Source organism: Phacochoerus africanus, chromosome 13, assembly GCF_016906955.1.
Source record: "Phacochoerus africanus isolate WHEZ1 chromosome 13, ROS_Pafr_v1, whole genome shotgun sequence".
Lineage (NCBI taxonomy): Eukaryota > Metazoa > Chordata > Mammalia > Artiodactyla > Suidae > Phacochoerus > Phacochoerus africanus.
The window spans coordinates 4,420,797-4,441,099 of NC_062556.1; the positions used below are offsets into that span (position 1 = coordinate 4,420,797).

Sequence of the window (20,303 nt, forward strand, 5' to 3'; positions counted from 1 at the left end):
TAGGGGACATTTAGCTCGTTTCCCCCCCACCGTGTTTTGGAATTGCCAGTTTACGCCTTTATTTCCCACGTGTGAATCTACTCAGAGAAGAGACAGGTGGGCTGGCTCTGCGGTGAGGGCGGAGGAATCAGTCGACAGCCGCTGGGGAGCCTGGGTCCCCAGGGGGCCCCGGGTGGTGCAGTGCCAACCCGGCACGGGAGGGGGAGGGACTCGGGCCCAGTGCCTGCACACCTCACAGTCCTCTGGGCAGACGGATGGGTGAGGGACCATCACGTGCCACCTGGGCTGAGACAGGGAAAGCCAGGGCTGGGGAGAGACTCCAAGAACATTGTAATGATCACGGGGGTCGGGTCCTTCCCTCTCTGGGTAAAGGCAGGACGCAGGCTGTTCCCAGAGCCCAGCAGGGGGCCGGCACCCAGGAGGCCTCGCCTCAATCCGACATTTAGCAACAGAAACCATCCGAGCCCCGGGCAGGAGCCGGCAGTGTGCCGGGGCAGCGTTCCTCCGGACCCAGGAAATCACTACATCTCCGACAGCAAAACACAAGCCCCCACCCTGGCCCGACCAGAACAATTTCCTATTTACTTGCCTCTTTGGAAGAACAGTAAAGCAGATTCGACTCGCGAACCCACGGCAAGACGCCGGGCACAGGTTCGTCCACGTCTCCGGCCGCCGCGGGGCCCTCCGCCCCGCCTGGGCCACGGCTTCTGCCTTCCTTCTTCCCCACACCGCCGGCCTCGGCGGCCCTGCAGTCCGGTCCCAGGAGGCGCTCCGGGCTGGGAGCTGCGGGCGGAGGAGGCGTCCAGAGAGCGGAGGGCGCGCGGGACGTGAGCCGGGCCGGTCACCACACAGCAGCTCCCCCGTCCCCGGCACCCACGCCCGTCTTCTCGGATGGGGGCGTCGAGGCCCAGGAGCCGACCGCGGCCGAGAGGGGCCCACCCCCTTCCCAAAAGTCCGTTCGGCGCTTCCGCTTCCGGGCCTGACCCCACCCGTGCCCTCCCCCCCGCCCTCCGCGCAGCACCCACGCCGCCCCGGGGAAGCGGCCTGTTTCCAGGCAAGGGTGGAATCTGTCCCTCCCGGTGGCGGCGGAGGCTCCTTCAGACCTTTACTCACCATGTGACATCCCGCCCTGTGTCCTTGGCCAGCTGGGCCCGACGAGGAGGATCCACAGCCTGAATGATTTACCCTCTCAAACCCACCTTACAGCACATCCCGGGTTACCTCCAGGTGTTTCATCCTCACTCGCCTGCCAGTGTGTTTTCTCGAGTGAAATGGACACGGGAGGGGTCCCAGCCTCTGTGTGGAAGGCGGGGCTCAGGGGTGTGTCCTACCCCGAGTGCCAGCCACTGTGGCGCGCCAGCCTTTTGACCTGTGCCTATGCTTATGATGAGCGCTGATGGTGGGACCAGGATTTCGGTCATGTTTGCAAGGGAACAGCTGGTGTCTAGGTTACACTGATGCTTTAAAGAGCATCAGGAGTTGACTGTGCACTGGGGGACAGCGTATTCCACCGTAAAGAGCACCAGCTTTCAAGTCTAGCAGGCCTGGGTTCAAGTCCTTGAGACAGCAGTCAATAAATATGTGGTTGGAGTTCCCGTTGTGGCTCAGGGGTTAATGAATCCGACTAGGAACCATGAGGTTGCAGGTTCGATCCCTGGCCTTGCTCAGTGGGTTAGGGATCTGGCGTTGCCGTGAGCTGTGGCGTAGGTCACAGATGTGGCTCAGATCCCAAGTTGCTGTGGCTGTGGCATAGGCCGGCAGCTACAGCTCCGATTCGACCCCTAGCCTGGGAAGCTCCATATGCCGCAGGAGCGGCCCCAGAAAAGGCAAAAAGACTAAATAAAGAAAGAAATAAATACGTGGTTTACTGACAAATTCTTTTGCAGGCATAGTGCTGGGGGCTTGGGCATCCACCAGAGACTTGAATACGGCTGTGGGGCCTTTAGCAAGTTAAGTCATTTCTTTAAGTGCCCGGCTCTAACCTGGAGACCATACACAAGATACCTCCAAAGACACGCCCACATCAAAAGGCTGTCATCGGGGTTAAATGAGATCACGCATTTAAGGCATTTCATGGTATCCAACTGGGAAGAAACCCCACGGTAATATGATCACCCTTATTCAATATCCCATTACTACTAGAAGAAAACACTCTCTTTAAAGTTCTTTATAATTTTAAGGTAGTAATCAGGTCACTAACTGGCCTCCTTTCCTCCAGGACACACAATTCCTTTCATCTTTCCTCACTGACTCTATTTCCTGACCCTTTATAATCACCTTTTAAGTGGAATTTATTCCAATTTATCTGTAATCCCTTCCAAAGGTGCTGTCCCCAAAAGGGCACAGGGACAAAGGGAAATATGCTGGGGGCAGAGCAAGGGGGGAGGGTGTTCTTGGCCCACCCTCCACGTCTTCGCAGAGCCCTGGCCCTCCCATCTCTCCTCTCTGTGCCTCTGGGTTCCAATGGGGCCCAACATCTCCCTGGGGCGTGACCTGCAAGGCCAGACACGCACTCAACAGGATCATCCAGGCCAGGCTGCCTTCCCTATGTCCCACCTGTGCAGAGTACCTAGACGAGAACCACGTCTCCTGGGACGTTGGCAGGCCTTCCAGTAGGGCTGTGAACCGTTACCTGGAGGGCAGTTTGGAACTTTGATGCAGTAAGTCCTCTTCTAGGATTGTGAGAGAGACACCCTTTAGTGTAGGCAAATGACTACACAGGCATAGTCCCTGAAGCATGCTCCCAGTGATAAAATTGAAAATGGCCTGGATAATCAATAAAAAGAGAACTGTAAATAAACGACAGGCTTTCCATTTGATATCATTCTATAGATACACGTAAGGAGTTCCTGCCATGGTGCAGTGGGTCAAGAATGCGACTGCAGGGGCTCGGGTTGCGGCAGAGGTGCGGGTTCCACCCTCGCCCCGTGCAGCGGGTTTAAAGAATCAGGCATTGCCACAGCTGTGGCCTAGGTCGCAGCTGAGGCTTAGATTCAATCCCTGGCCTGGGAACTTCCCTGTGCCCAGGTACCGCCATTAAAAAAAAAAAAAAAAAAAAGGCACGTGGTTGAAGACCAGGCCATGTCTGTGGAAATGTGTCCACTGCACATCAAGGGACCAAACAGCACGTTAAAAAACGATGTTATAAAACAGAATGGAGGTGAGGCCCTCGGCGCTTTGCCTTGGCTCTGTACGTGTCAGCCGTCCTCACTTTCAACAGCACGATCCGAGGCTTGAGAGACGCATTCATGACTAACGGAGGAAAATACATAACTTCAGGTGGTTATCAGTGGGTGGAAGAATTACAGCTGGATGGTCCTCCTTTGTGCTTTTCTGCATTTTCTACCGTGCCCGCAATGAACCAGGACTTGGACTTCGGTGTTAGTAGAGTCTCCCTGAAATCTGTACTTGCCGCCGCCCCATCACTTCCAGAACCTGTGCGGAGGGAGCGTCACACGCATGCGCTGGGGAAGCCCTCGGGAGGGCGGGGAAGGGAGTCGGGGGTCGGCAACCCCACTCCAGCTCCGCCTCGAGCTGTGATGATGGATCCCCCCTCCACCTCGCTAGGTCTGATTTACCCGTTTCGGAACTAATACCCGACTTTTTTAGGTTCGGGGATACTCGCTTATGCTGACACACGAGGCCTTCCATTCACAACAGCAAAAATCGCTGCCCTCGAGAGTCCATCATCTCACACGCAGCATCTCACTCGCCAAGGAGAGGAGCTTAGAGAAACGAAATGACTCACCCGAGGGGATGCAGATGCAGACAGAAAGCGAGACCTCACGACGCCGACAGGCGCCCGCAGCTGCTGGCACCACCCAACCGCCCCAGCGGGACCCCCGGGCCAGGTGTAACCAGTTCAGGGTCATGTCTTCCACTCCGATGGTCTAAGGAGAAAGGCACGGAAAGGGTGGGCGGGGATCCAGGCTGCGGCTCCATCTATAGCCTAACCCACATCGTCTTGTGTGTCTCAGATCGCGTGCACTTTAAAATATAGCATATGCGAAAAAGCAGTCTACTCAGGATTCTAGAGAAATTTGATTAAATGAAATTTTGTTACTTTTTCAGGGTTTTGTTTTCCAGAAACCTAAACTTCTAGAGTCAAAGCTCTGCGTTCTGCACACAGGTGATCTCCTGTATCTAAGAGGAACATTTAGAAAGATTGAACAGAATCAACAAAGGTGTCCACTCAACATCAAGAAATGCACACTCTTGGAGTTCCCGGTGTGGCTCAGCAGTTAGCAAACCTGACTAGCATCCATGAGGATGCAGGTTCGATCCCTGGCCTTTCTCAGTGGGTTAAGGATCTGGCATTGCCGGGAGCCGTGGTGTAGGTCGCAGAGGGTGCTTGCATTCGGCGTTGCTGTGGGTGTGGTGTAGGCCGGTGGCTGCAGCTCCGATGAGACCCCTAGCCTGGGGACCTCATATGCCGTGGGTGTGGCCCTAAAAAGCAAAAAAAAAAAAGAAAAAAGAAATGCACAATCTTTTTACAAAGCAAAACTTGTTATCCACACTAGGCCGTATAAAATGAAACAAACTGTCATAGACAACTGATTTGGTTTTAAATAAAGTTTAACAACATGATCAAAAACCATCCATTTTCAGTTCAGCCACAGTTACAGCATAGTGCAGATTGTGCTATTTGACCAAGAGTTACCTTTGCCGTTTGAATAAGTGACGTTCATGAGTTATGCGAATCACACAAAGCTGATTTTAATCCACGGTTGAAACCCTGAAGATACGGAGGAAAGGGTTTAATCTGTTTTCAGTATTTGACATTTTAAAGATGAGGTTTTAAAGACGCCCCATCATTTCTTTAGAGGTGGTGGAAGCTAATTACAGGCTTCGCATAATCAGCCAGGGGCGGGCGTTGCTGTGGGAAATGAGGCCTTACCACCCGTTATCACCCACGGATGGCAGGTCAGGCTGTTGCTTGTAGTGGAGGGCAGGACTCACACCCTGTGAATCTTAGGCTGAAATCATCCGCTGGGATTAGAGCAAACTACATTCTGCAGGGAAAATGATATCCGAAAAACGACAGAGAAAGGAGACCACCGTCGGCTGTCCTACACCCTCCCCTTCCTCCTCCTCGCACTGCAAAATCGGTAGGTGGTAGAGGGAGAATTGTAGGCGATTAAAGCATTTTTCTAGAATCTAGGAGATACAGTGATGACAGTCATTCTGCTGCCCTGGGGGAGGCAAAAACCTGACCTCTGTTTTTTTGGGGTTTTTTGTTTTTTGTTTTTTTGCTTTTTAATGCCACACCCGCAACATATGGAGGTTCCCAGACTAGGGGTCTAATCCGAGCTACAGCTGCTGGCCTACGCCACAGCCACAGTAATGCCAGATCCGAGATCCATCTTCGACCTACACCACAGCTCACGGCAACACCGGATCCTCAACCCCCTGGGGATCGAACCCGAGACCTCATGGTTCCTAGTTGGATTCGTTCCTGTTGCGCCACGACGGGAACTCCACCTATACCCTGCTTTTATTCAGATCCTCTGGTCTGGCCCCAGCTCCCCCACCACACCTGGGACACAGATATTTCACGACTGAAGGCACCGTTTCTAATTCTAACCTAGCCCTTCAAAAATGCCTAAATTTACTGTTTTTTTGTTTTTTCCTTTTTATAGCCACACCCACAGCATATGGAAGTTCCCAGGCTAGGGGTCGAATGGGAGCTACAGCTGCTGGCCTACACCACAGCTCACCGCAACGCCGGATCCTTAACCCAATGAGTGAGGTCAGGGATTAAACCTGCGTCATCCTGGACACTGCTGGGTTCTTAAGCCACAATGGGAGCTCCAATGTGTGAGGTTTTTAAGCCAAAATTAACCTCCATAAACTCCATCTTCACTCTCTCCCACCCTCCTGCCCTGCCCACCTCCAGGGACCAGACAGGGCAGGGGGACAGTTTATGTATAATGGATTATGTCTATGGTTTAATGTTCTTTAAACTTGATGGTGCAATACATTTTATTTATTTATTTAACCACTTTACGGAGACAGGAGGGAAATGCAGAAAGCCGTTCGTCATTAATGTCTACAAGTTCATGAGCTTGGAGCTAAATGTCTACCTGTGAAACCACCACAGTCGATGTCATAAACCTACCCTTGGCCTCCAAATGTTTCCTCCCACTCTCTTTTTTGGCCACACCCAAGGCCCGTGGAAGTTCCCAGGCCAGCAACAGAACCTGCGCCACAGCAGTGACAAGGCCAGGTCCTTAAGCTGCTGAGCCACCAGGGAGCTCCCTGCTCTCTTGTTTTTAAAATATTATAACACTTAACATAGTATTTACCCTTTCAGCAAAATTTTTGGAATAGGACACGGGATTGTTGACCATAGACTCTGTGCTGTGCGAGAGGTCTCTAGCACGTGCTCATTTTGTATAACTGAAATTTTGGACCCTTGGACTAACTAATCCAAGAGAAAATGAATTATGTTTGAAAGGCAGGAGAAAAAAAGAATAGTATTTTAGTAGCGTCATAGGGAATCTTATGGAGTAAAATTATTGTCCCAAGTGATAACTACTTCCCGTGATTTAGTTTCACCCATTTCAAATTTACACACATAGATTTTCCTAAAATAGGGAATAATATGGTGTATAATTTAAAGCTAGTGGAGGAGTTCCCGCTGTGGTGCAGTGGGTTAAGAATCTGACTGCAGCAGCTTGGGTGGCTGTGCAGGCGCGGGTTCAATCCCCCACCTGGTGCCCTGGGTGAAAGGATCCCGTGTTGCTGCAGCTGCAGCTCAGATTCAATCCCTGGCCCAGGAACTTCCATATGCTGAGGGTGCGGCCATAAAAATAAATAAAAAGCAAATAGAATATAGTAAAGAGGACAGAGGAACAGAAACTTGAGCTCTAAAAACCACACCTGCAGTTATTTTTAAATAGCCTTTCTTGTGGTTTCTCCATGAGAAATGTGCTATCTAGACATGTGCTGCCCAGCACAGTAGCTAAGAGCCACAGGTGGCTCTTCAAATGTGATTTAAATCTACTGAAATGAAACAAAATAAAAAATGTAGTTCCTAGAGTTCCCATCATGGCTCAGTGGAAACGAATCTGACTAGCATCCACGAGGACACAGGTTTGATCCCGGGCCTCACTCAGTGAGTTAAGGATCCCGGGTTGCCGTGAGTGGTGTAGGTCCCAGATGAGGCTCAGACCTGGCGTGGCTGTGGCTGTGGTGTAAGCCAGTGGCTACAGCTCCGATTTGACCCCGAACCTGGGAACCTCCGTATGCCTCGGGTGTGGCCCTAAAAACAACAACAACAACCATAACAAAATTTAGTTCCTTAGTTTCACGGGCCATGTTTTAAATGCTCTGTAGCCACAGAAAGTTCTATCAGCCCCGCTCCAGAGTTTTTCTAGGAGGTCAAAAGAGATAAATCCACATAGGAATCAACAGAAATACAGCTGATGGTTATTTTCTTTGACTTCTCTTAAGTACCATTGATACAGCTTCCACTTTTAGACTTGATAGTTCTGTAGTAAATATTTACCAAACAAAATTATACAATCCAAAATATGTAACACTGACATTAAGAATAACTCACTAATTACTGAATTGTATGCTTTTAAAAGCATATAAAAAGACGTGGTTGGAAAAACTGAGTCCACATCCTTTTTTTTTTTTTTGTCTTTTTCCCTTTTCTAGAGCTGCTCCCACGGCATATGGAGGTTCCCAGGCTAGGGGTCGAATCGGAGCTGTAGCTGCCATCCTACTCCAGAGCCACAGCAACATGGGATCCGAGCCGCGTCTGCAACCTACACCACAGCTCACGGCAACCCCAGATCCTTAACCCACTGAGCAAGGCCAGGGATCGAACCCGCAACCTCATGGTTCCTAGTCGGATTCGTTAACCACTGCGCCACGATGGGAACTCCTCAGTGAAATCTTTTATAAAACATATAACCCATCTTCTTAGAAAGCCTAGAAACTCGTCAGACTGGAAAATAGCCAATCTGTGTTTTCCTCCCTCAGTAAAAGCAAGACAGCAGCTGTCCTGCTTTAAAAAAATAAAATAAAATTCCTGTCTTTGTTGGTTATTGCTTATTTTGAGAGTTTCTTCAGGTTACATGTATTTCTGTAATTTCAAATGTCTTCTATACTTCCTTTTAAAAATAACTGAGACTTAACAGCATAACCTTGTATTAAAGGGCCCAGGAGAACCGGACGGAGGGAGTGGGCTGGAGCCGTTCCCGGTCGCATCATTAGTGCAGCTCACTTACCTTGTGTCAGCGGTTCAAGCAGAGGTGGGGTCCCCCTCCGACGCACGGGAGAAGACGCTCTTGGATTCAGCGGTGTTATAAACAGGAATCCTGAGCCGCCCTGTCTGGCAGCAGCCACCTGCAGTACCACGCAGACAGTCTGCTGAGCACAGACCCCCAGGTGAACCCTCGAAGCAGATCAGAAGGAAGAGTGTCTAGTGGGCAAGAGGGTGGGGTGGCCGTGGCCTTGGCTAGACCCGCCACTTGGCAGGTGACTCCGTCTCTTTCACTCCTTCATGTCCTTGCGTGTAAAATGGGCATCATGAAAGCGCCCAAGTGTCACCGGGTCACTGGCAAGGCTGAAAGAGCCAACTGTATACAGTACCTGTGCTCACTCTGCTGCAGGACCCCAAACAGCGACCGCCGGACACATTCTGCTATTTGCTGTCGCTCTTAGTGATAAACGGTGGTATCATGACATGTCCACAAGCTTGTCACCCACACATATGGCATCCCTGCCCCTTCCCATAATGGCTAGAAAAGCACCCGTGTAATGTCTGGTGCCAGCTGTGCCCTTTCTGGCGGGACAGAAACAGCTTCTGCATCGTTGCAAATCCCTCCTCCAAGCTGGCCAGCCCTGCTGTGACAAAGAATCGCAGTGACGAGTGTGTTTGTCAAATTTTATACTGATATCTGGGGCAAGAAAATGTCACAGAACCTGCACTGAAAATGCAATGGCTTCTGAAATGCAATGTTGCTTGTTAAGCTGATAAATCATTGGGAGATTTGGGCCCAGAAGCGTGTTAAGCTCTACAGTGTGTGGTGTGCAGAGCAGGGGCCCCAGAGGAGGAAGCTCGTAGGACCCGCTGTCCATCTGCCTGTGTCAACAGGCCCTCTTGAAGACTGGTTTTCAAATACCGCCTTCAAGGATGTGAAGAATAAATAAGCCAATACATGTATCAGCGGCACCAATAATAATACTAATGCAAAATGCTGACCCAGGAGACCTGTGCAAAGCCCTGTATGCAAACCCCTTCTAACGCCCCACCTCAGCCAGCCCTGCTCGGCCAGCTCTCACATCCCGGTCCTTTCCCAGAACCAGGACATGGAGCTTCACCGATGAAGCCCCGCTATCAGAAGTGACCTGGGTCCAGGCGTCCCGTGTCCGCAGCACCTGTTCCCAATCGCGTCACCGATGAAGAGGAGGAAACCACACTGTCGTCTTTCCCACTTCCAGTCATAAACCTATTTTCACTCCCACAGAAGCGGCATCCACGGTCAATGTTCCTGACTCGAGCCACGTCACTCCGGCAGGTCTGAAGGTAGAGGGGGCACCTTGAAGCCGGTGGGTGAGGGTTTCGTTCCCGAATGTCTTCAACCCAGGGGGGCTTCCCGGAGGAAGTGAGTAAGAGCCGGCGGGTACTGAGAGGAGGAACGCAGCCCGGGAGATGGAGGAAACCATCTTCACACCCACTGGGAGGGAAGGGCCAGGCGGAGCGAAATAAGCTTCAAAACATACCACGTGGGAAAACCTGTCAGGCTTTGTCACCTGTCCCAGACCAGAAGCAATGAGCTAATGCAGAGCGATGACTTTTGAATGAGAACAGCCTGAAACAGGCTGCCGCAAGTTGGGCGGCTCTGCTTCTCCCTCCAGGTGGAGGTTGTTGACAAGGTGAAGTTTGGGCCGGGAGGAGGCGGGGGGGGGGGGGGCTGTGAAGTGGCCGAGAGGAAGCCCTGGGTCAGGACAGGTTTGCAGAGTGGACACCTTCAGAGGGAGCCAGGTCTCCGGGCTCCGGGAATGGTGCTTGGGGCTGCAAAATCAGGGCTTCCAATTGCCCTCAGTCATGACCTCCAGAGGCAGACCTTTCCAAGGACCTAGCTTTTCACTCGAAGACATGCAAATTCTCACATACCCACACCTGTGAAATGTTTGGTCCCTGGGCTGGGAGAGCAGCTGTCTTCATCCCAAAGCCTCTTGGGGGGGAAAGCCCCTCTGGGTCCTTCCTTACCGCTTCCTGCTTCTTGTTGAAATTACTTTAAACATTTGATCGGAGTAGAGTTGATTTACAATGTTGTGTTAGTTCCTGCTGCACAGCCAAGCAATTCAGATAGACACGGCCACACGTCCATTCTGTTTCAGATTCTTTCCCCACATAGGTCATCGCAGAAGACTGAGCACAGAATTTGCTGTTTCTTATACTGGATCCTTTAATAACCTTTTTTTTTTTTTTTGCATAGTTATGTTCGCCTAGCTCCAAACATTCCTAAAGTGACCAAATCAGAGCAGTGATTTGCAAGGATGAGCAGCCATGAAGACAACATCCTTCTCTGCCAAGTGTTACCATTCATTCGCAACTGGGGTCTCACCCCCCGGCGGTCCCCAGAATCCGCGAGTCCTGCTCAAAGTCTGACTATTGCTCTTCTTTCCTGATCTTTCTGGACCCTGAGCGACAGGGTGGTGAGGTCAGCGTAGGGTGGGAGTGGGGGTGAGACGGCGGCCAGCCTGTATCCTAGGAACCACGCTCTCTGTGGGGTCACGCCCGTGTCCTTGTCCTGACACCATGGAACTAGCCTGAGGGTCAGACACACCTCAACCGCCCACCAGATCCTCATCCTCTGGGCTTCCAGACCCGGGCACTGGAGAAGGAAGACGGAAAGACGGCGAGTGAGAGAGGACGGGGCGGGTGTGGGCAGCGAGTCATGTGGCTGAAGACGGTGGGTGCAGATAGATGATGCATGGCTGGAGGGCTGCCCTGCCTGTGGAATTTTCTGGAAGGTTCGCAGATAGGGCATGTGCAGGAAAAGCAACAGACTCGTCTCCATGATGCCAGAAAAGAGGTCTGGGGCCTTCTCTTGTGGTGCAGTGGGTTAAGGATCTGGTGTTGCCACTGCTGTAGCTTAAGTCATTGCTGTAACTCGGGTTCAGTCCCTGGCCTGGGAACTCGCACCTGCCTTGTGCTTGGCCCCCCAAAAAAAAAAAAAAAGAAAGAAAGAAAGAAAGAGGTCTGGTTGGACTTTTCCCCTCTCATTAAACTGTCTCTACCTGCATTAAGCCATCATCTAGCAGCACCTATGTGCTGGATGACAGTGATACGCTCCTGATGGAAAGGGCAGGAGTTCAACTGACCCTGACGAATTAGAAAAGACCCTCCGAAACGGTGACCAGTGCCACGGTGATCAGTACAAGGCAGCAGGCCACGAACTGGAATCATCCATCAGAGCACAGGCAGCAGAAACGCCCGAGAGGCCCTGGTCCTGCTGAGACTTCAATGCTCAGTTACATCCGCTGGGTGTCAGGATTCGGGCAGAGCTGCACGGCACGGCTCTCCAGCTCGAGGAGGCATCAGAATCATCGGGAGGGTTAAAAAGACGGCAGGGCTCACCCCCAAGCTTCCGAGTCAGAGGGTGTGGGCTGGGGCCTGAGACTCTGCATTTTAAACCTGTTGCCAGGAGACCCTGACGCTGCTGGTTGGGGCCCCCCCCTTGAAGGCCCAGGGCTCCCCCGCCAGCAGGAGCAGAGGGTAATCAATCGTGCTGCCCGGGAAGCTCTAGGCTCAGCAGGCCACGTAGCCTAGTTTTCATTCCTAGAGTGGAAGAGGCAGCCGAGAACTGATAGATGACATGGGAACCAAAGGATCCACGGGCTCTGAAATAAAATAAATCAGGAAAGTGATTGAAGAGTCACTGGCATTACTTTGTTTGAGGAAGACGAGCGTGCCGTGTAATCGATATTTTCAAAACCTAAGTGGTGACTGTGACCAGGGCACTCTGCCTCTCCGGGGGCGGGGCCACGGTAAACAGAAGGAGAGGGCAGCAGGGAAGCCTGTGGTCTGGAATATTAAACACCGCTGAGCAGCCAGGGAAAGGGAGGAGCTCCGTTGCCAAAGACAAACCGAATGAGATTTAGACTTACGACTTAGATTCCGTATAGGAAATTCCACTCTGTACATTCTCTTCCCCTTGTTCAACTCCAGTGTCCAAGAGTGAGCCTGCACTTATTTTAAAAGGATCCTGAAAGGACGAAGGACAGAGTTGGATCAAACCCATTTTCCCTGAGGTCTCGGCCCGGTAACCTTGACGCCTGTGGCCGCGCAGAGAATGCCACTAAGATGCTAGTTTTCCTTGTGAGATATTCTACTTGTAACTGTCTGTTCAACAAGTCAATTGCCAGGGAATTCTGTGCCCTAGTGTTTTCATTTCTGCTCCAAAATTCGGTTCAACGGAAAGTTTGTTCACTGGTATTCTGATGCTATTTGAATATTTACAATTGAAAATTATATATCATGTACAATATATTTCTATACTAATATATAACACATAATATATTATATGATATATGACACTACGTTTTTCTGTAATATTTAGGGCTATGGAGGTATTTAAGTGATATCTTAAAATCCACTTTAACTATGTACTTTAATATACTTCTATTGGATAAAAAAATGCTCTCACCTCCCCGGGCAGAGAAGAGGTGCAGTGGAGGTAATGACCGCTATAACCATTGACATTAATAGCACTTTTGATGCTGAAAACAACAGAAAACTATAGATAAGTGTCAAAAATCAAGGTGAGGTATTTTAAAGTTTCTCTGATTTACCTGGCTAGGAAAGGGGCTGCTTTAAGATGAGCTTGATGGAGGAGTTCCTGCTGTGGCTCAGTGGTTAGCAAACCGGACTAGCATCCACAAGGATGTGGGTCCGATCCCCGGCCTCACTCAGTGGGTTAAGGATCCGGCGTTGCCATGAGCTGTGGTGTAGGTCGCAGACGTGGCTCAGATCCTGTGTTGCTGTGGCTGTGGTGCAGGCCGGTGGCCACAGCTCCGATTGGACCCCTAGCCTGGGAACCTCCATATGCCGTGGGTGCGGCCCTAAAAAGACAAAAATAAATAAATAAATAAATTTTATTTGAATTTTAGAACATGGAGAACAAAAGTTTTCATCTCAGTTATAACAAGATGAAATCGTGCAAGCACACATAGCTCCCCAAACACAAACCACAGGGGTGTCATAGGGAAAAGTGTCCTTCTTGAAAAAATGGAAAGTAAAAAGCCTTTGCTGCTGTGTATATGCATATATGTAAACACATTGCATTGTGCTATAAAGTTTCTGAAAGAATTACCTTAAGGTAACGGTAATACGAATTTTAAAAGTGAGAGCATTAACATGGAAAAAATACAGATTTTTACAAGGTACTGAGAAATTCTCAGGAAAGTTCAAAGTTCATATCCATTAAACTCAGATACTTATCTACTAACTTCTGACAAGAATAAACACTTCAGGGAGTTCCCGTCGTGGCACAGCAGAAACAAATCCAACTAGGAACCATGAGGTTTCGGGTTCGATCCCTGGCCTTGCTCATCAGGTTAAGGATCTGGCGTTGCTGTGGCTGTGGTGTAGGCAGGGCAGCTGTAGCTCCGATTCTACCCCTAGGCCGGGAACCTCCCTATGCTGTGGTGGTCCTTAAAATGCTAAAAAAAAAAAAAAAAAAAAAGAATAAACACTTTAAATATATATATTTAAAATATATTATATACAATTTACATTTTATTGTGTGCATTTATATAAATTAAATATATATAATATTTGAATTATATATTTTAAAGTTTTTATACTTATCGGAGGTTTATATATATCTATTTTAAGAATGCTTGGAGTGCCTAGTGAGTTAAGGATCTGGCATTGTCACTGCTGTGGCTCAGGTTAATCCTGGCCTGGGAACTTCCACCTGCTCTGGGCACAGACCCCCCCCCCCCCCAAATTTCTTATGATGTATTGTATATGTTATCATGAAATAAAGCCAATTATTATTTTAATAATGGACTCAGTGTTTCTCTAAAAACAAAGGTTTTTTTTTTTTTTAGGACCGCACCCGCAGCATATGGAAGTTCCCAAGCTAAGGGTCGAATTGGAGCTGTAGCCACCAGCCTACACCACAGCCACAGCAACTTGGGATCCGAGCCGCATCTTCAACCTACACCACAGCTCATGGCAGCACCGGATCCTTAACCCACTGAGCGAGGCCAGGGATGGAACCTGCGTCCTCATGAATGCTAGTCAGATTATTTCTGCTGAGCCACAACGGGAACTCCTAAAAACAAAGTTTAAGATGTCCACAAAATACTTTTATTGACACAAAACATATTTATTTCTCATTTTCTCCCTTAAACTTGTTTCAATCTTGCTTTGAATTCCAGGGCCCCCAGCCTACTCCTGCTTGCCCAGTTAGCTAAAGAACTCTCCCCTCCTGAGCAGGTCTGCTCCACCTGGCCTTCCAGGCAGGAGGTTGCTCTCCCTCCTCCCCTCCACCCGCTTCTGCCTCCAGGGACCAGGAGAGGAGATGGCTCTCTTGACCACCAAGGAACAAACATGACTGAGACAAAGAAATGGAGCTACAGGGATAAAAGGAAACCAATCCCCAGAAAGCCACAACCTGGACAGTTGCCTAAGGATTCCAGTAAGACAACTGAATTGTCATAGTGACAAGGAGAACTCTTTCGAGTGGAAATAATACAACTTTCTTTGCAGCTAAAAGACAATTTTTTTGGTCGAGCCCGTAGCAAGTGGAGGTTCCCCAGGCCAGGGATCGAACCTTTGCCATGGCAGTGACCGGAGCTGCAGCAGTGGCAATACCGGATCCTTAACCCGCTGAGCCACAAGAGAACTCCGGGAGCTAAAAATTTTAATCATACAGAGTAAAAGATTACCTGTTACCTTAGGACTGTTGGAAATATGACCATTTTCCACAACGTTTTCGGGTCTGTTGGGAAGTTCGTGTTATTGACGTATATATGCAGATATACTTCATATACATGTATACACACACAGCGATGTACACATGCATACCAAGACACATGCCCATTTCAAATCATTAACCCCCCAGGAATAGGAATAAAGAAGTTCTGAGGAAACCACATAAACATCCAGAAGGCTTCCCAACCGAAAGTAAACAGTAAGAACATGTTATCGTTGATTGAAACATCTCATCTGCAATCAGATGCTTTAAAAACAGGAGGCAAAAGCAATCATTTAACCAGTATTTATGAGACCACTACACACTGACGTAAGCGTATAATAGGGAGTTTAAAGAGTAGATGAGGGGAAATCTCTGAATCATAAGGGCACCCTCACCTCAGTGCCTTAACGCAGTGCAACATGTCTCTGGGGGCCAGCCTTGGCTCCAGACGGGGGAAAACGCTTAGGGAAGAAGAGGACTAAAGAGAAACAGAGCTCTTTCATGTAGGTAGGACCATGCTGAAGTCACATCACATGTCATTTTAAACAGTTATGTCTAATTGTAGAGCTAAAACTCAGTGACAATGGCTTGTTATAGATCATGGACCAAAGCCAGCCCTGTGCAGGAAAGGAGAGAGGCATAGACTTTGGAGAACCTGGATTCAGATCCAGGCATTACCCTCAAAGTTCTGTGGCCACGGACGCATGTCTTAGCCTCTCTTAGCCTGTTTTCTCAACTCTAAAACTGTGGTTTTGTGATTAGAGCTACAGAGCGTAAAGCACCCAGCATGGGACCCGGCATACAACACGTGGTGAGTAACAGTACTTCTTAGTGTTGTTACAATTACTATCAGAGAGAGGCGAATGGCAACCACCATTTCTACAAAAACACCCTTTATTGCTTTCCAACCTCTTGATGGATATTTCCCAGCCCACGTCAAATCCAACTTACTGCAGTCATTTTTTCACATGGAGATGCTAGGCACCTTCAAGTGATGGGAAACACACAGGCTCAACCTACCAACTCCATCACACGTTGAAGAATTTTTTAAAAGGCATCAACTTGATGAGATTGGTCATCCAGGGATATGTATTCAAAATCCTTTCCCACTTCAAAAACAGTTCAACCCCTCTCCCGCCTCCATAACTAACCTAAGGAGGGAGACAAAGAGCCAAGGGTAGGGCTGATTCACAGCCCTTGTGCTACACAAGGATGTCCCCGGGACCCTGAAATACTGCTCTCCCACCATCTGGAAGGGCTAAGTTGATGGGCCATCCAGACATTCTTCCACTGATGGTACAGACCCAGCTCTAAATGCATGGCAGTCGGAGGGAAGGGTATCCATGTCCAGAGCATCTGTCTGTGCCAAGAGAAATGACGATCAGACACCATGATTTTACAATATGCTAAAATTAATTCTTCTGTGTCACTTCCAGACGAAATCCTTGCTCTCTGAAAACAGGCGAGACAGTCTTTGTTGAATTTAGGTTGTTTTTTGGTGAAAAGGAAGAAAAGGAGTTCAAATTTAACCTTCTATGAACAGTCACTTGGTCATTCTGTTTGTAAACCTACATTATCCAGTGGCTATATATCACATTCAGATACATATGTTATGTACTCACGAACTGAATCAGTAAAAGAGGAGACCCCCTGTTTCAAATGCGCTGACACCACAGACAGCATGAACCAAAGATACTTGGTCTTACCATGTTCAATGCTATTTGTCTCAACCAAGAATAACTATGAATACGTTCTTAGAGAGAGATGGGGAAAGTGACGCTTTTCATATTTTGTGATCGCTTTACATTGATTTATTTTGTTCAAGGATGCTAAAATAAATTTAATCTACTTTGAATAATGTTATTAATTTTTTTCCTTTTGCTTCCTGAATACAATCTGACGGTAGCTTTAAAAACAAACAAACAAAAAAAAACACCACAGGGTACCGAATCAATTCTACTGCAGGTGTAAATCAAGACACATTTTGTTAAGTCATTTTAGAAGGACATATGGAAAAACTGTGTTGAAAAGTGACTCGTTTGATTCTGGATTTACATGGCAACATTTGAAACGAGTGGTCTAGCAGTCACAGGCAGCCGTGCAGAGAGAGTTACAACATTCAGAGAAATATCAAAATAATTATTGTGAACAGTAATTGCTGTAAGGAAAGAATGACCAACATGGTCTCAGTGTTGGTAACTTATTACCAAGTTCATGTTAATAAAATCAGGTCCCTTCCAACTATGTCCAGTGGCCTAAGAGTGATTGCAGTCTACGAGATACATGCAGTATTGAAAACCTACCTTGACGTCAAAAAAAAAAAGTTCCAGAAAAAGTAATTTCTCCCTTTTCCCCAATAACTCAATTTGATTTTAAAGTCCAGGGAAAAACTCTGGGACCAGGTTACTGTTTATAATTTCATGGCCATGGCATGTACCTCTTCCTCTGCCCCCACACTACCCATCCCTCAAACCACATTAAAAAAAAAAAAAAAAAAAGTGCCTCCAAACAAAGTACTTTTTAAAAAAAAACAAAACCCACTGCAAACAAAATGAAACAATATTGAGCACGGAACTCGTTTTTCTTTTAAGGGTGAAAACACTGGTAACGTTATTTTCACTTCATTGACTTAACTCATCCAAATGAACGCTTCTCGAATGTTAAGTGCTCCTGGTGGCTGGAGAGAGAAGCCGGCAGAAGGAATTTGAGGAAAGCATCTCAACCGTTTGCCCGGGCAGTGGGAGCGCTTGGTAAATGCCGGATCCTCCTGAGCGCGGGGCTGCTACACATCGCTGGGCGACCGCGCTCTCTGGGAGAGGCTGGACGGGATGCAGCCGCAGCAAATGAGGCAGAGCGCCTTCTGGATCTCTTGGTTTCTGAAAGCGTATATGACAGGGTTGATGATGGAGTTGTAGGTGGCGGGCAGGAGGGTGGCGTAGGTGTAGATGGACGGGTAGGTGTAGTCAGCTATCAAGGAGTAGAGGGTGAAAGGCATCCAGCAGGCAGCGAAGGTCCCCAGGATGATGGCCAGGGTCGAGACCCCCTTCCGGGTGGTCACGTAGTGCGAGGTGGCCAGGAAGTGGTGCTGCAGGGCTATCTGATGGGCATGCCGCATCACAATCTTACAGATCTGGATGTAGAGCTGCAGCATGAAGGCGAACATGAAGAGGAACGAGATGGAGAGGATGGCCGCGTTGTTCTTGGTGAGGGGCCTGACCACGCTGCAGGTGGACTCGTCCCGGAGGCAGTTCCAGCCCAGGACGGGCAGCAGCCCCAGGCAGATGGACGTCCCCCAGAGCGTGATGAGCATGACATAGGTGAACGTGACCGTCCTCTCCGAGTGGTAGGTCAGCGCGTAATACAGGGAGAGGTACCGGTCCACGGTGATGGCCAGCAAGCTGCAGACGGAGGCCGAGAAGGAGGCCACAATGAGCCCGATGGTGACCAGCTTGGTGGCTTCTGACTGAAGCAGGTAGGCAAACACGAAATTGATGATGAGTCCGATGCCCGCCAGCAGGTCTGCCAGAGCCAGGCTGCCTATCAGCAGGAACATGGGTGCCCGCAGGCTGGGGTTATGGAAGATGATAAGGACCACGATGGCATTTTCACAGGAGATGAGGGTTCCCGAGGTACACAGGACAATGTCCCAGGGGTTGACAACGAGCTCCGGCTCGGGCTCGACCACGGGACCCTGGGAGGAGACGGCAGCCGAGACGTTCCCCGCAGCACCGGCATCTAAATAGTCCCGAGGCGGCCGGCTTCCATTGACCTTCAGGTCTTCATTCATTTTAACCCCGTCCTCTTCAACGACAAGACAGGCTGTTTAACGCTGAGATACGGTAGGCGGGCTGACGATCCAACATCATGCAAAAAACAAACAGAAAGCCAGCCCTTCCTCAGACACTGCCACCGAATGCCACAAGCTTCCTGAATTACACACTGATAGGAAATAAAAGCCAAAGTCTCCGTGGCTTAAAGCCCATCATAAAAAAAAAAAAAAAAAAAAAAAAACGCCGTTTGGCTTCGGGGGGAACGGAGGAGAGGACTTGAACACGCGAGCGGCAGCAGGGCGGGCACACGCGGGACCGCGGCGCCGGCTTTTTAAAGTGCGGGGGACGCACACGTGAAAATCCATCCCGCAGCCTGAAACCCAGCAGCCGCGCGGCTTCGGGGCAGAGCCCGGGGAACCACGCCGAGGCGACGGAGCGCGAGCCGGGCCGCCACCCACGAGGGGACATTCAAACCGCCCTCTTCCCTCGAACTCCCACCCTGCAAGCCACCGGCGCGCGTGCACACACTCACACCCCGGGCAGAACAAAGAGGGGTCCCAGCCTCCCCCGTGCGCACCCGGCAGTCGCGGCAGGGCCCCAAAGGCGGGCGGGCGCGACGGCGGTGTGGACACAGGCAGGGAGACAGACAGATGCCCGGCACCGCGGCCGCTGCCCTGGCGGCGGGGGCGCGGGGCGGGCGAGGGGACACGCGGGGCGCCAGGACAGGCGGCCCGCGGGGGCACGAGGGGGGTCACCTTGGCGCGCCCAGGCCGGGGGGGCTCCTCCGCTGCTCCCGAAGCGCGCGGGCTCCCCGGGTCGCCTGTCGGCGCCGGGCCCGCGGAGCGAGGGGCGGCGGCCGCTCCGGGCTCGGACGGGAGGGCGGGGGCGCGCTCCGCGCCAGGTGAGCGGCGGCGGCAGGTGAGCGGCGGGCTCGGCTTGCGCGCCCGGCGTCCCCGCCCGCGCCCGCGCCCGCGCCCGCCCGGCCGCCCGCAGCCAGCTCCCCGCCCGCCCGAGCGCGCGCGCGCCGCCGCCGCCGGAGCCCCGGGAGGCCGGCGCGCGCCCCGCGGCCGGGGCTGCGCGGGCGGGCGCGGGCGGGCGCGGGCGGGGACAGCCCCCCGCCGCCCTCCAGGAGCGAGAGGCCCGAGGCAGGGAACTGCACTGTCACCTCGCGGCCGCGGCCCCACCTCCCACCCCGGCTGGCGGTCGGGGCCGGCACGGCGCGGGGGCGGGGCAGCGCCGCCTGGGAGCCAGGTGACCCACTTCGTTCCTGAGGTCCCCCTGCGGAGTCCCCGTCTCCAGCGGCCCGCTTCTCCACGCCTTTCCCTAAACTGCTACATTTAAGGTCAAAAGAATCGCTCCGGGTGGTGGTCTGGATTAACTGCGGGTCTGGATGCGGGGCGAGCAGGTTAGGGAGGCAGATCTTTGAAGCAGCAAAATGCTCAGCCAGCTCTTTCAGAATTGCTTTGGCCACACTGCATCCTGCTCCCAAAGGGGCCCCCTTCCGTAGGTGTGTCCTGGACCTGGTTTATTACTACTATTCCCCGGGAACAGTTGCTTAACTGGCTATAAGGTGCTGCTGCGG

The 20,303-nt window shown here is 50.7% G+C and overlaps 1 protein-coding gene across 1 annotated transcript; it reads right to left on the reverse strand.

The window, feature by feature from the left end:
- Nucleotides 1–17,458: 17,458 nt before the first annotated feature.
- On the reverse strand, nt 17,459–19,664 carry GPR12 (G protein-coupled receptor 12). Its single transcript, XM_047756252.1, has 2 exons — nt 19,477–19,664; nt 17,459–18,752 (listed from the first exon to the last, which is right to left on the reverse strand). Exon 2 carries the CDS (start codon nt 18,736–18,738, stop codon nt 17,734–17,736), a length of 1,005 nt encoding a protein of 334 aa, XP_047612208.1. The 5' UTR covers nt 18,739–18,752; nt 19,477–19,664; the 3' UTR covers nt 17,459–17,733.
- Between the last annotated feature and the right edge of the window lie 639 nt (nt 19,665–20,303).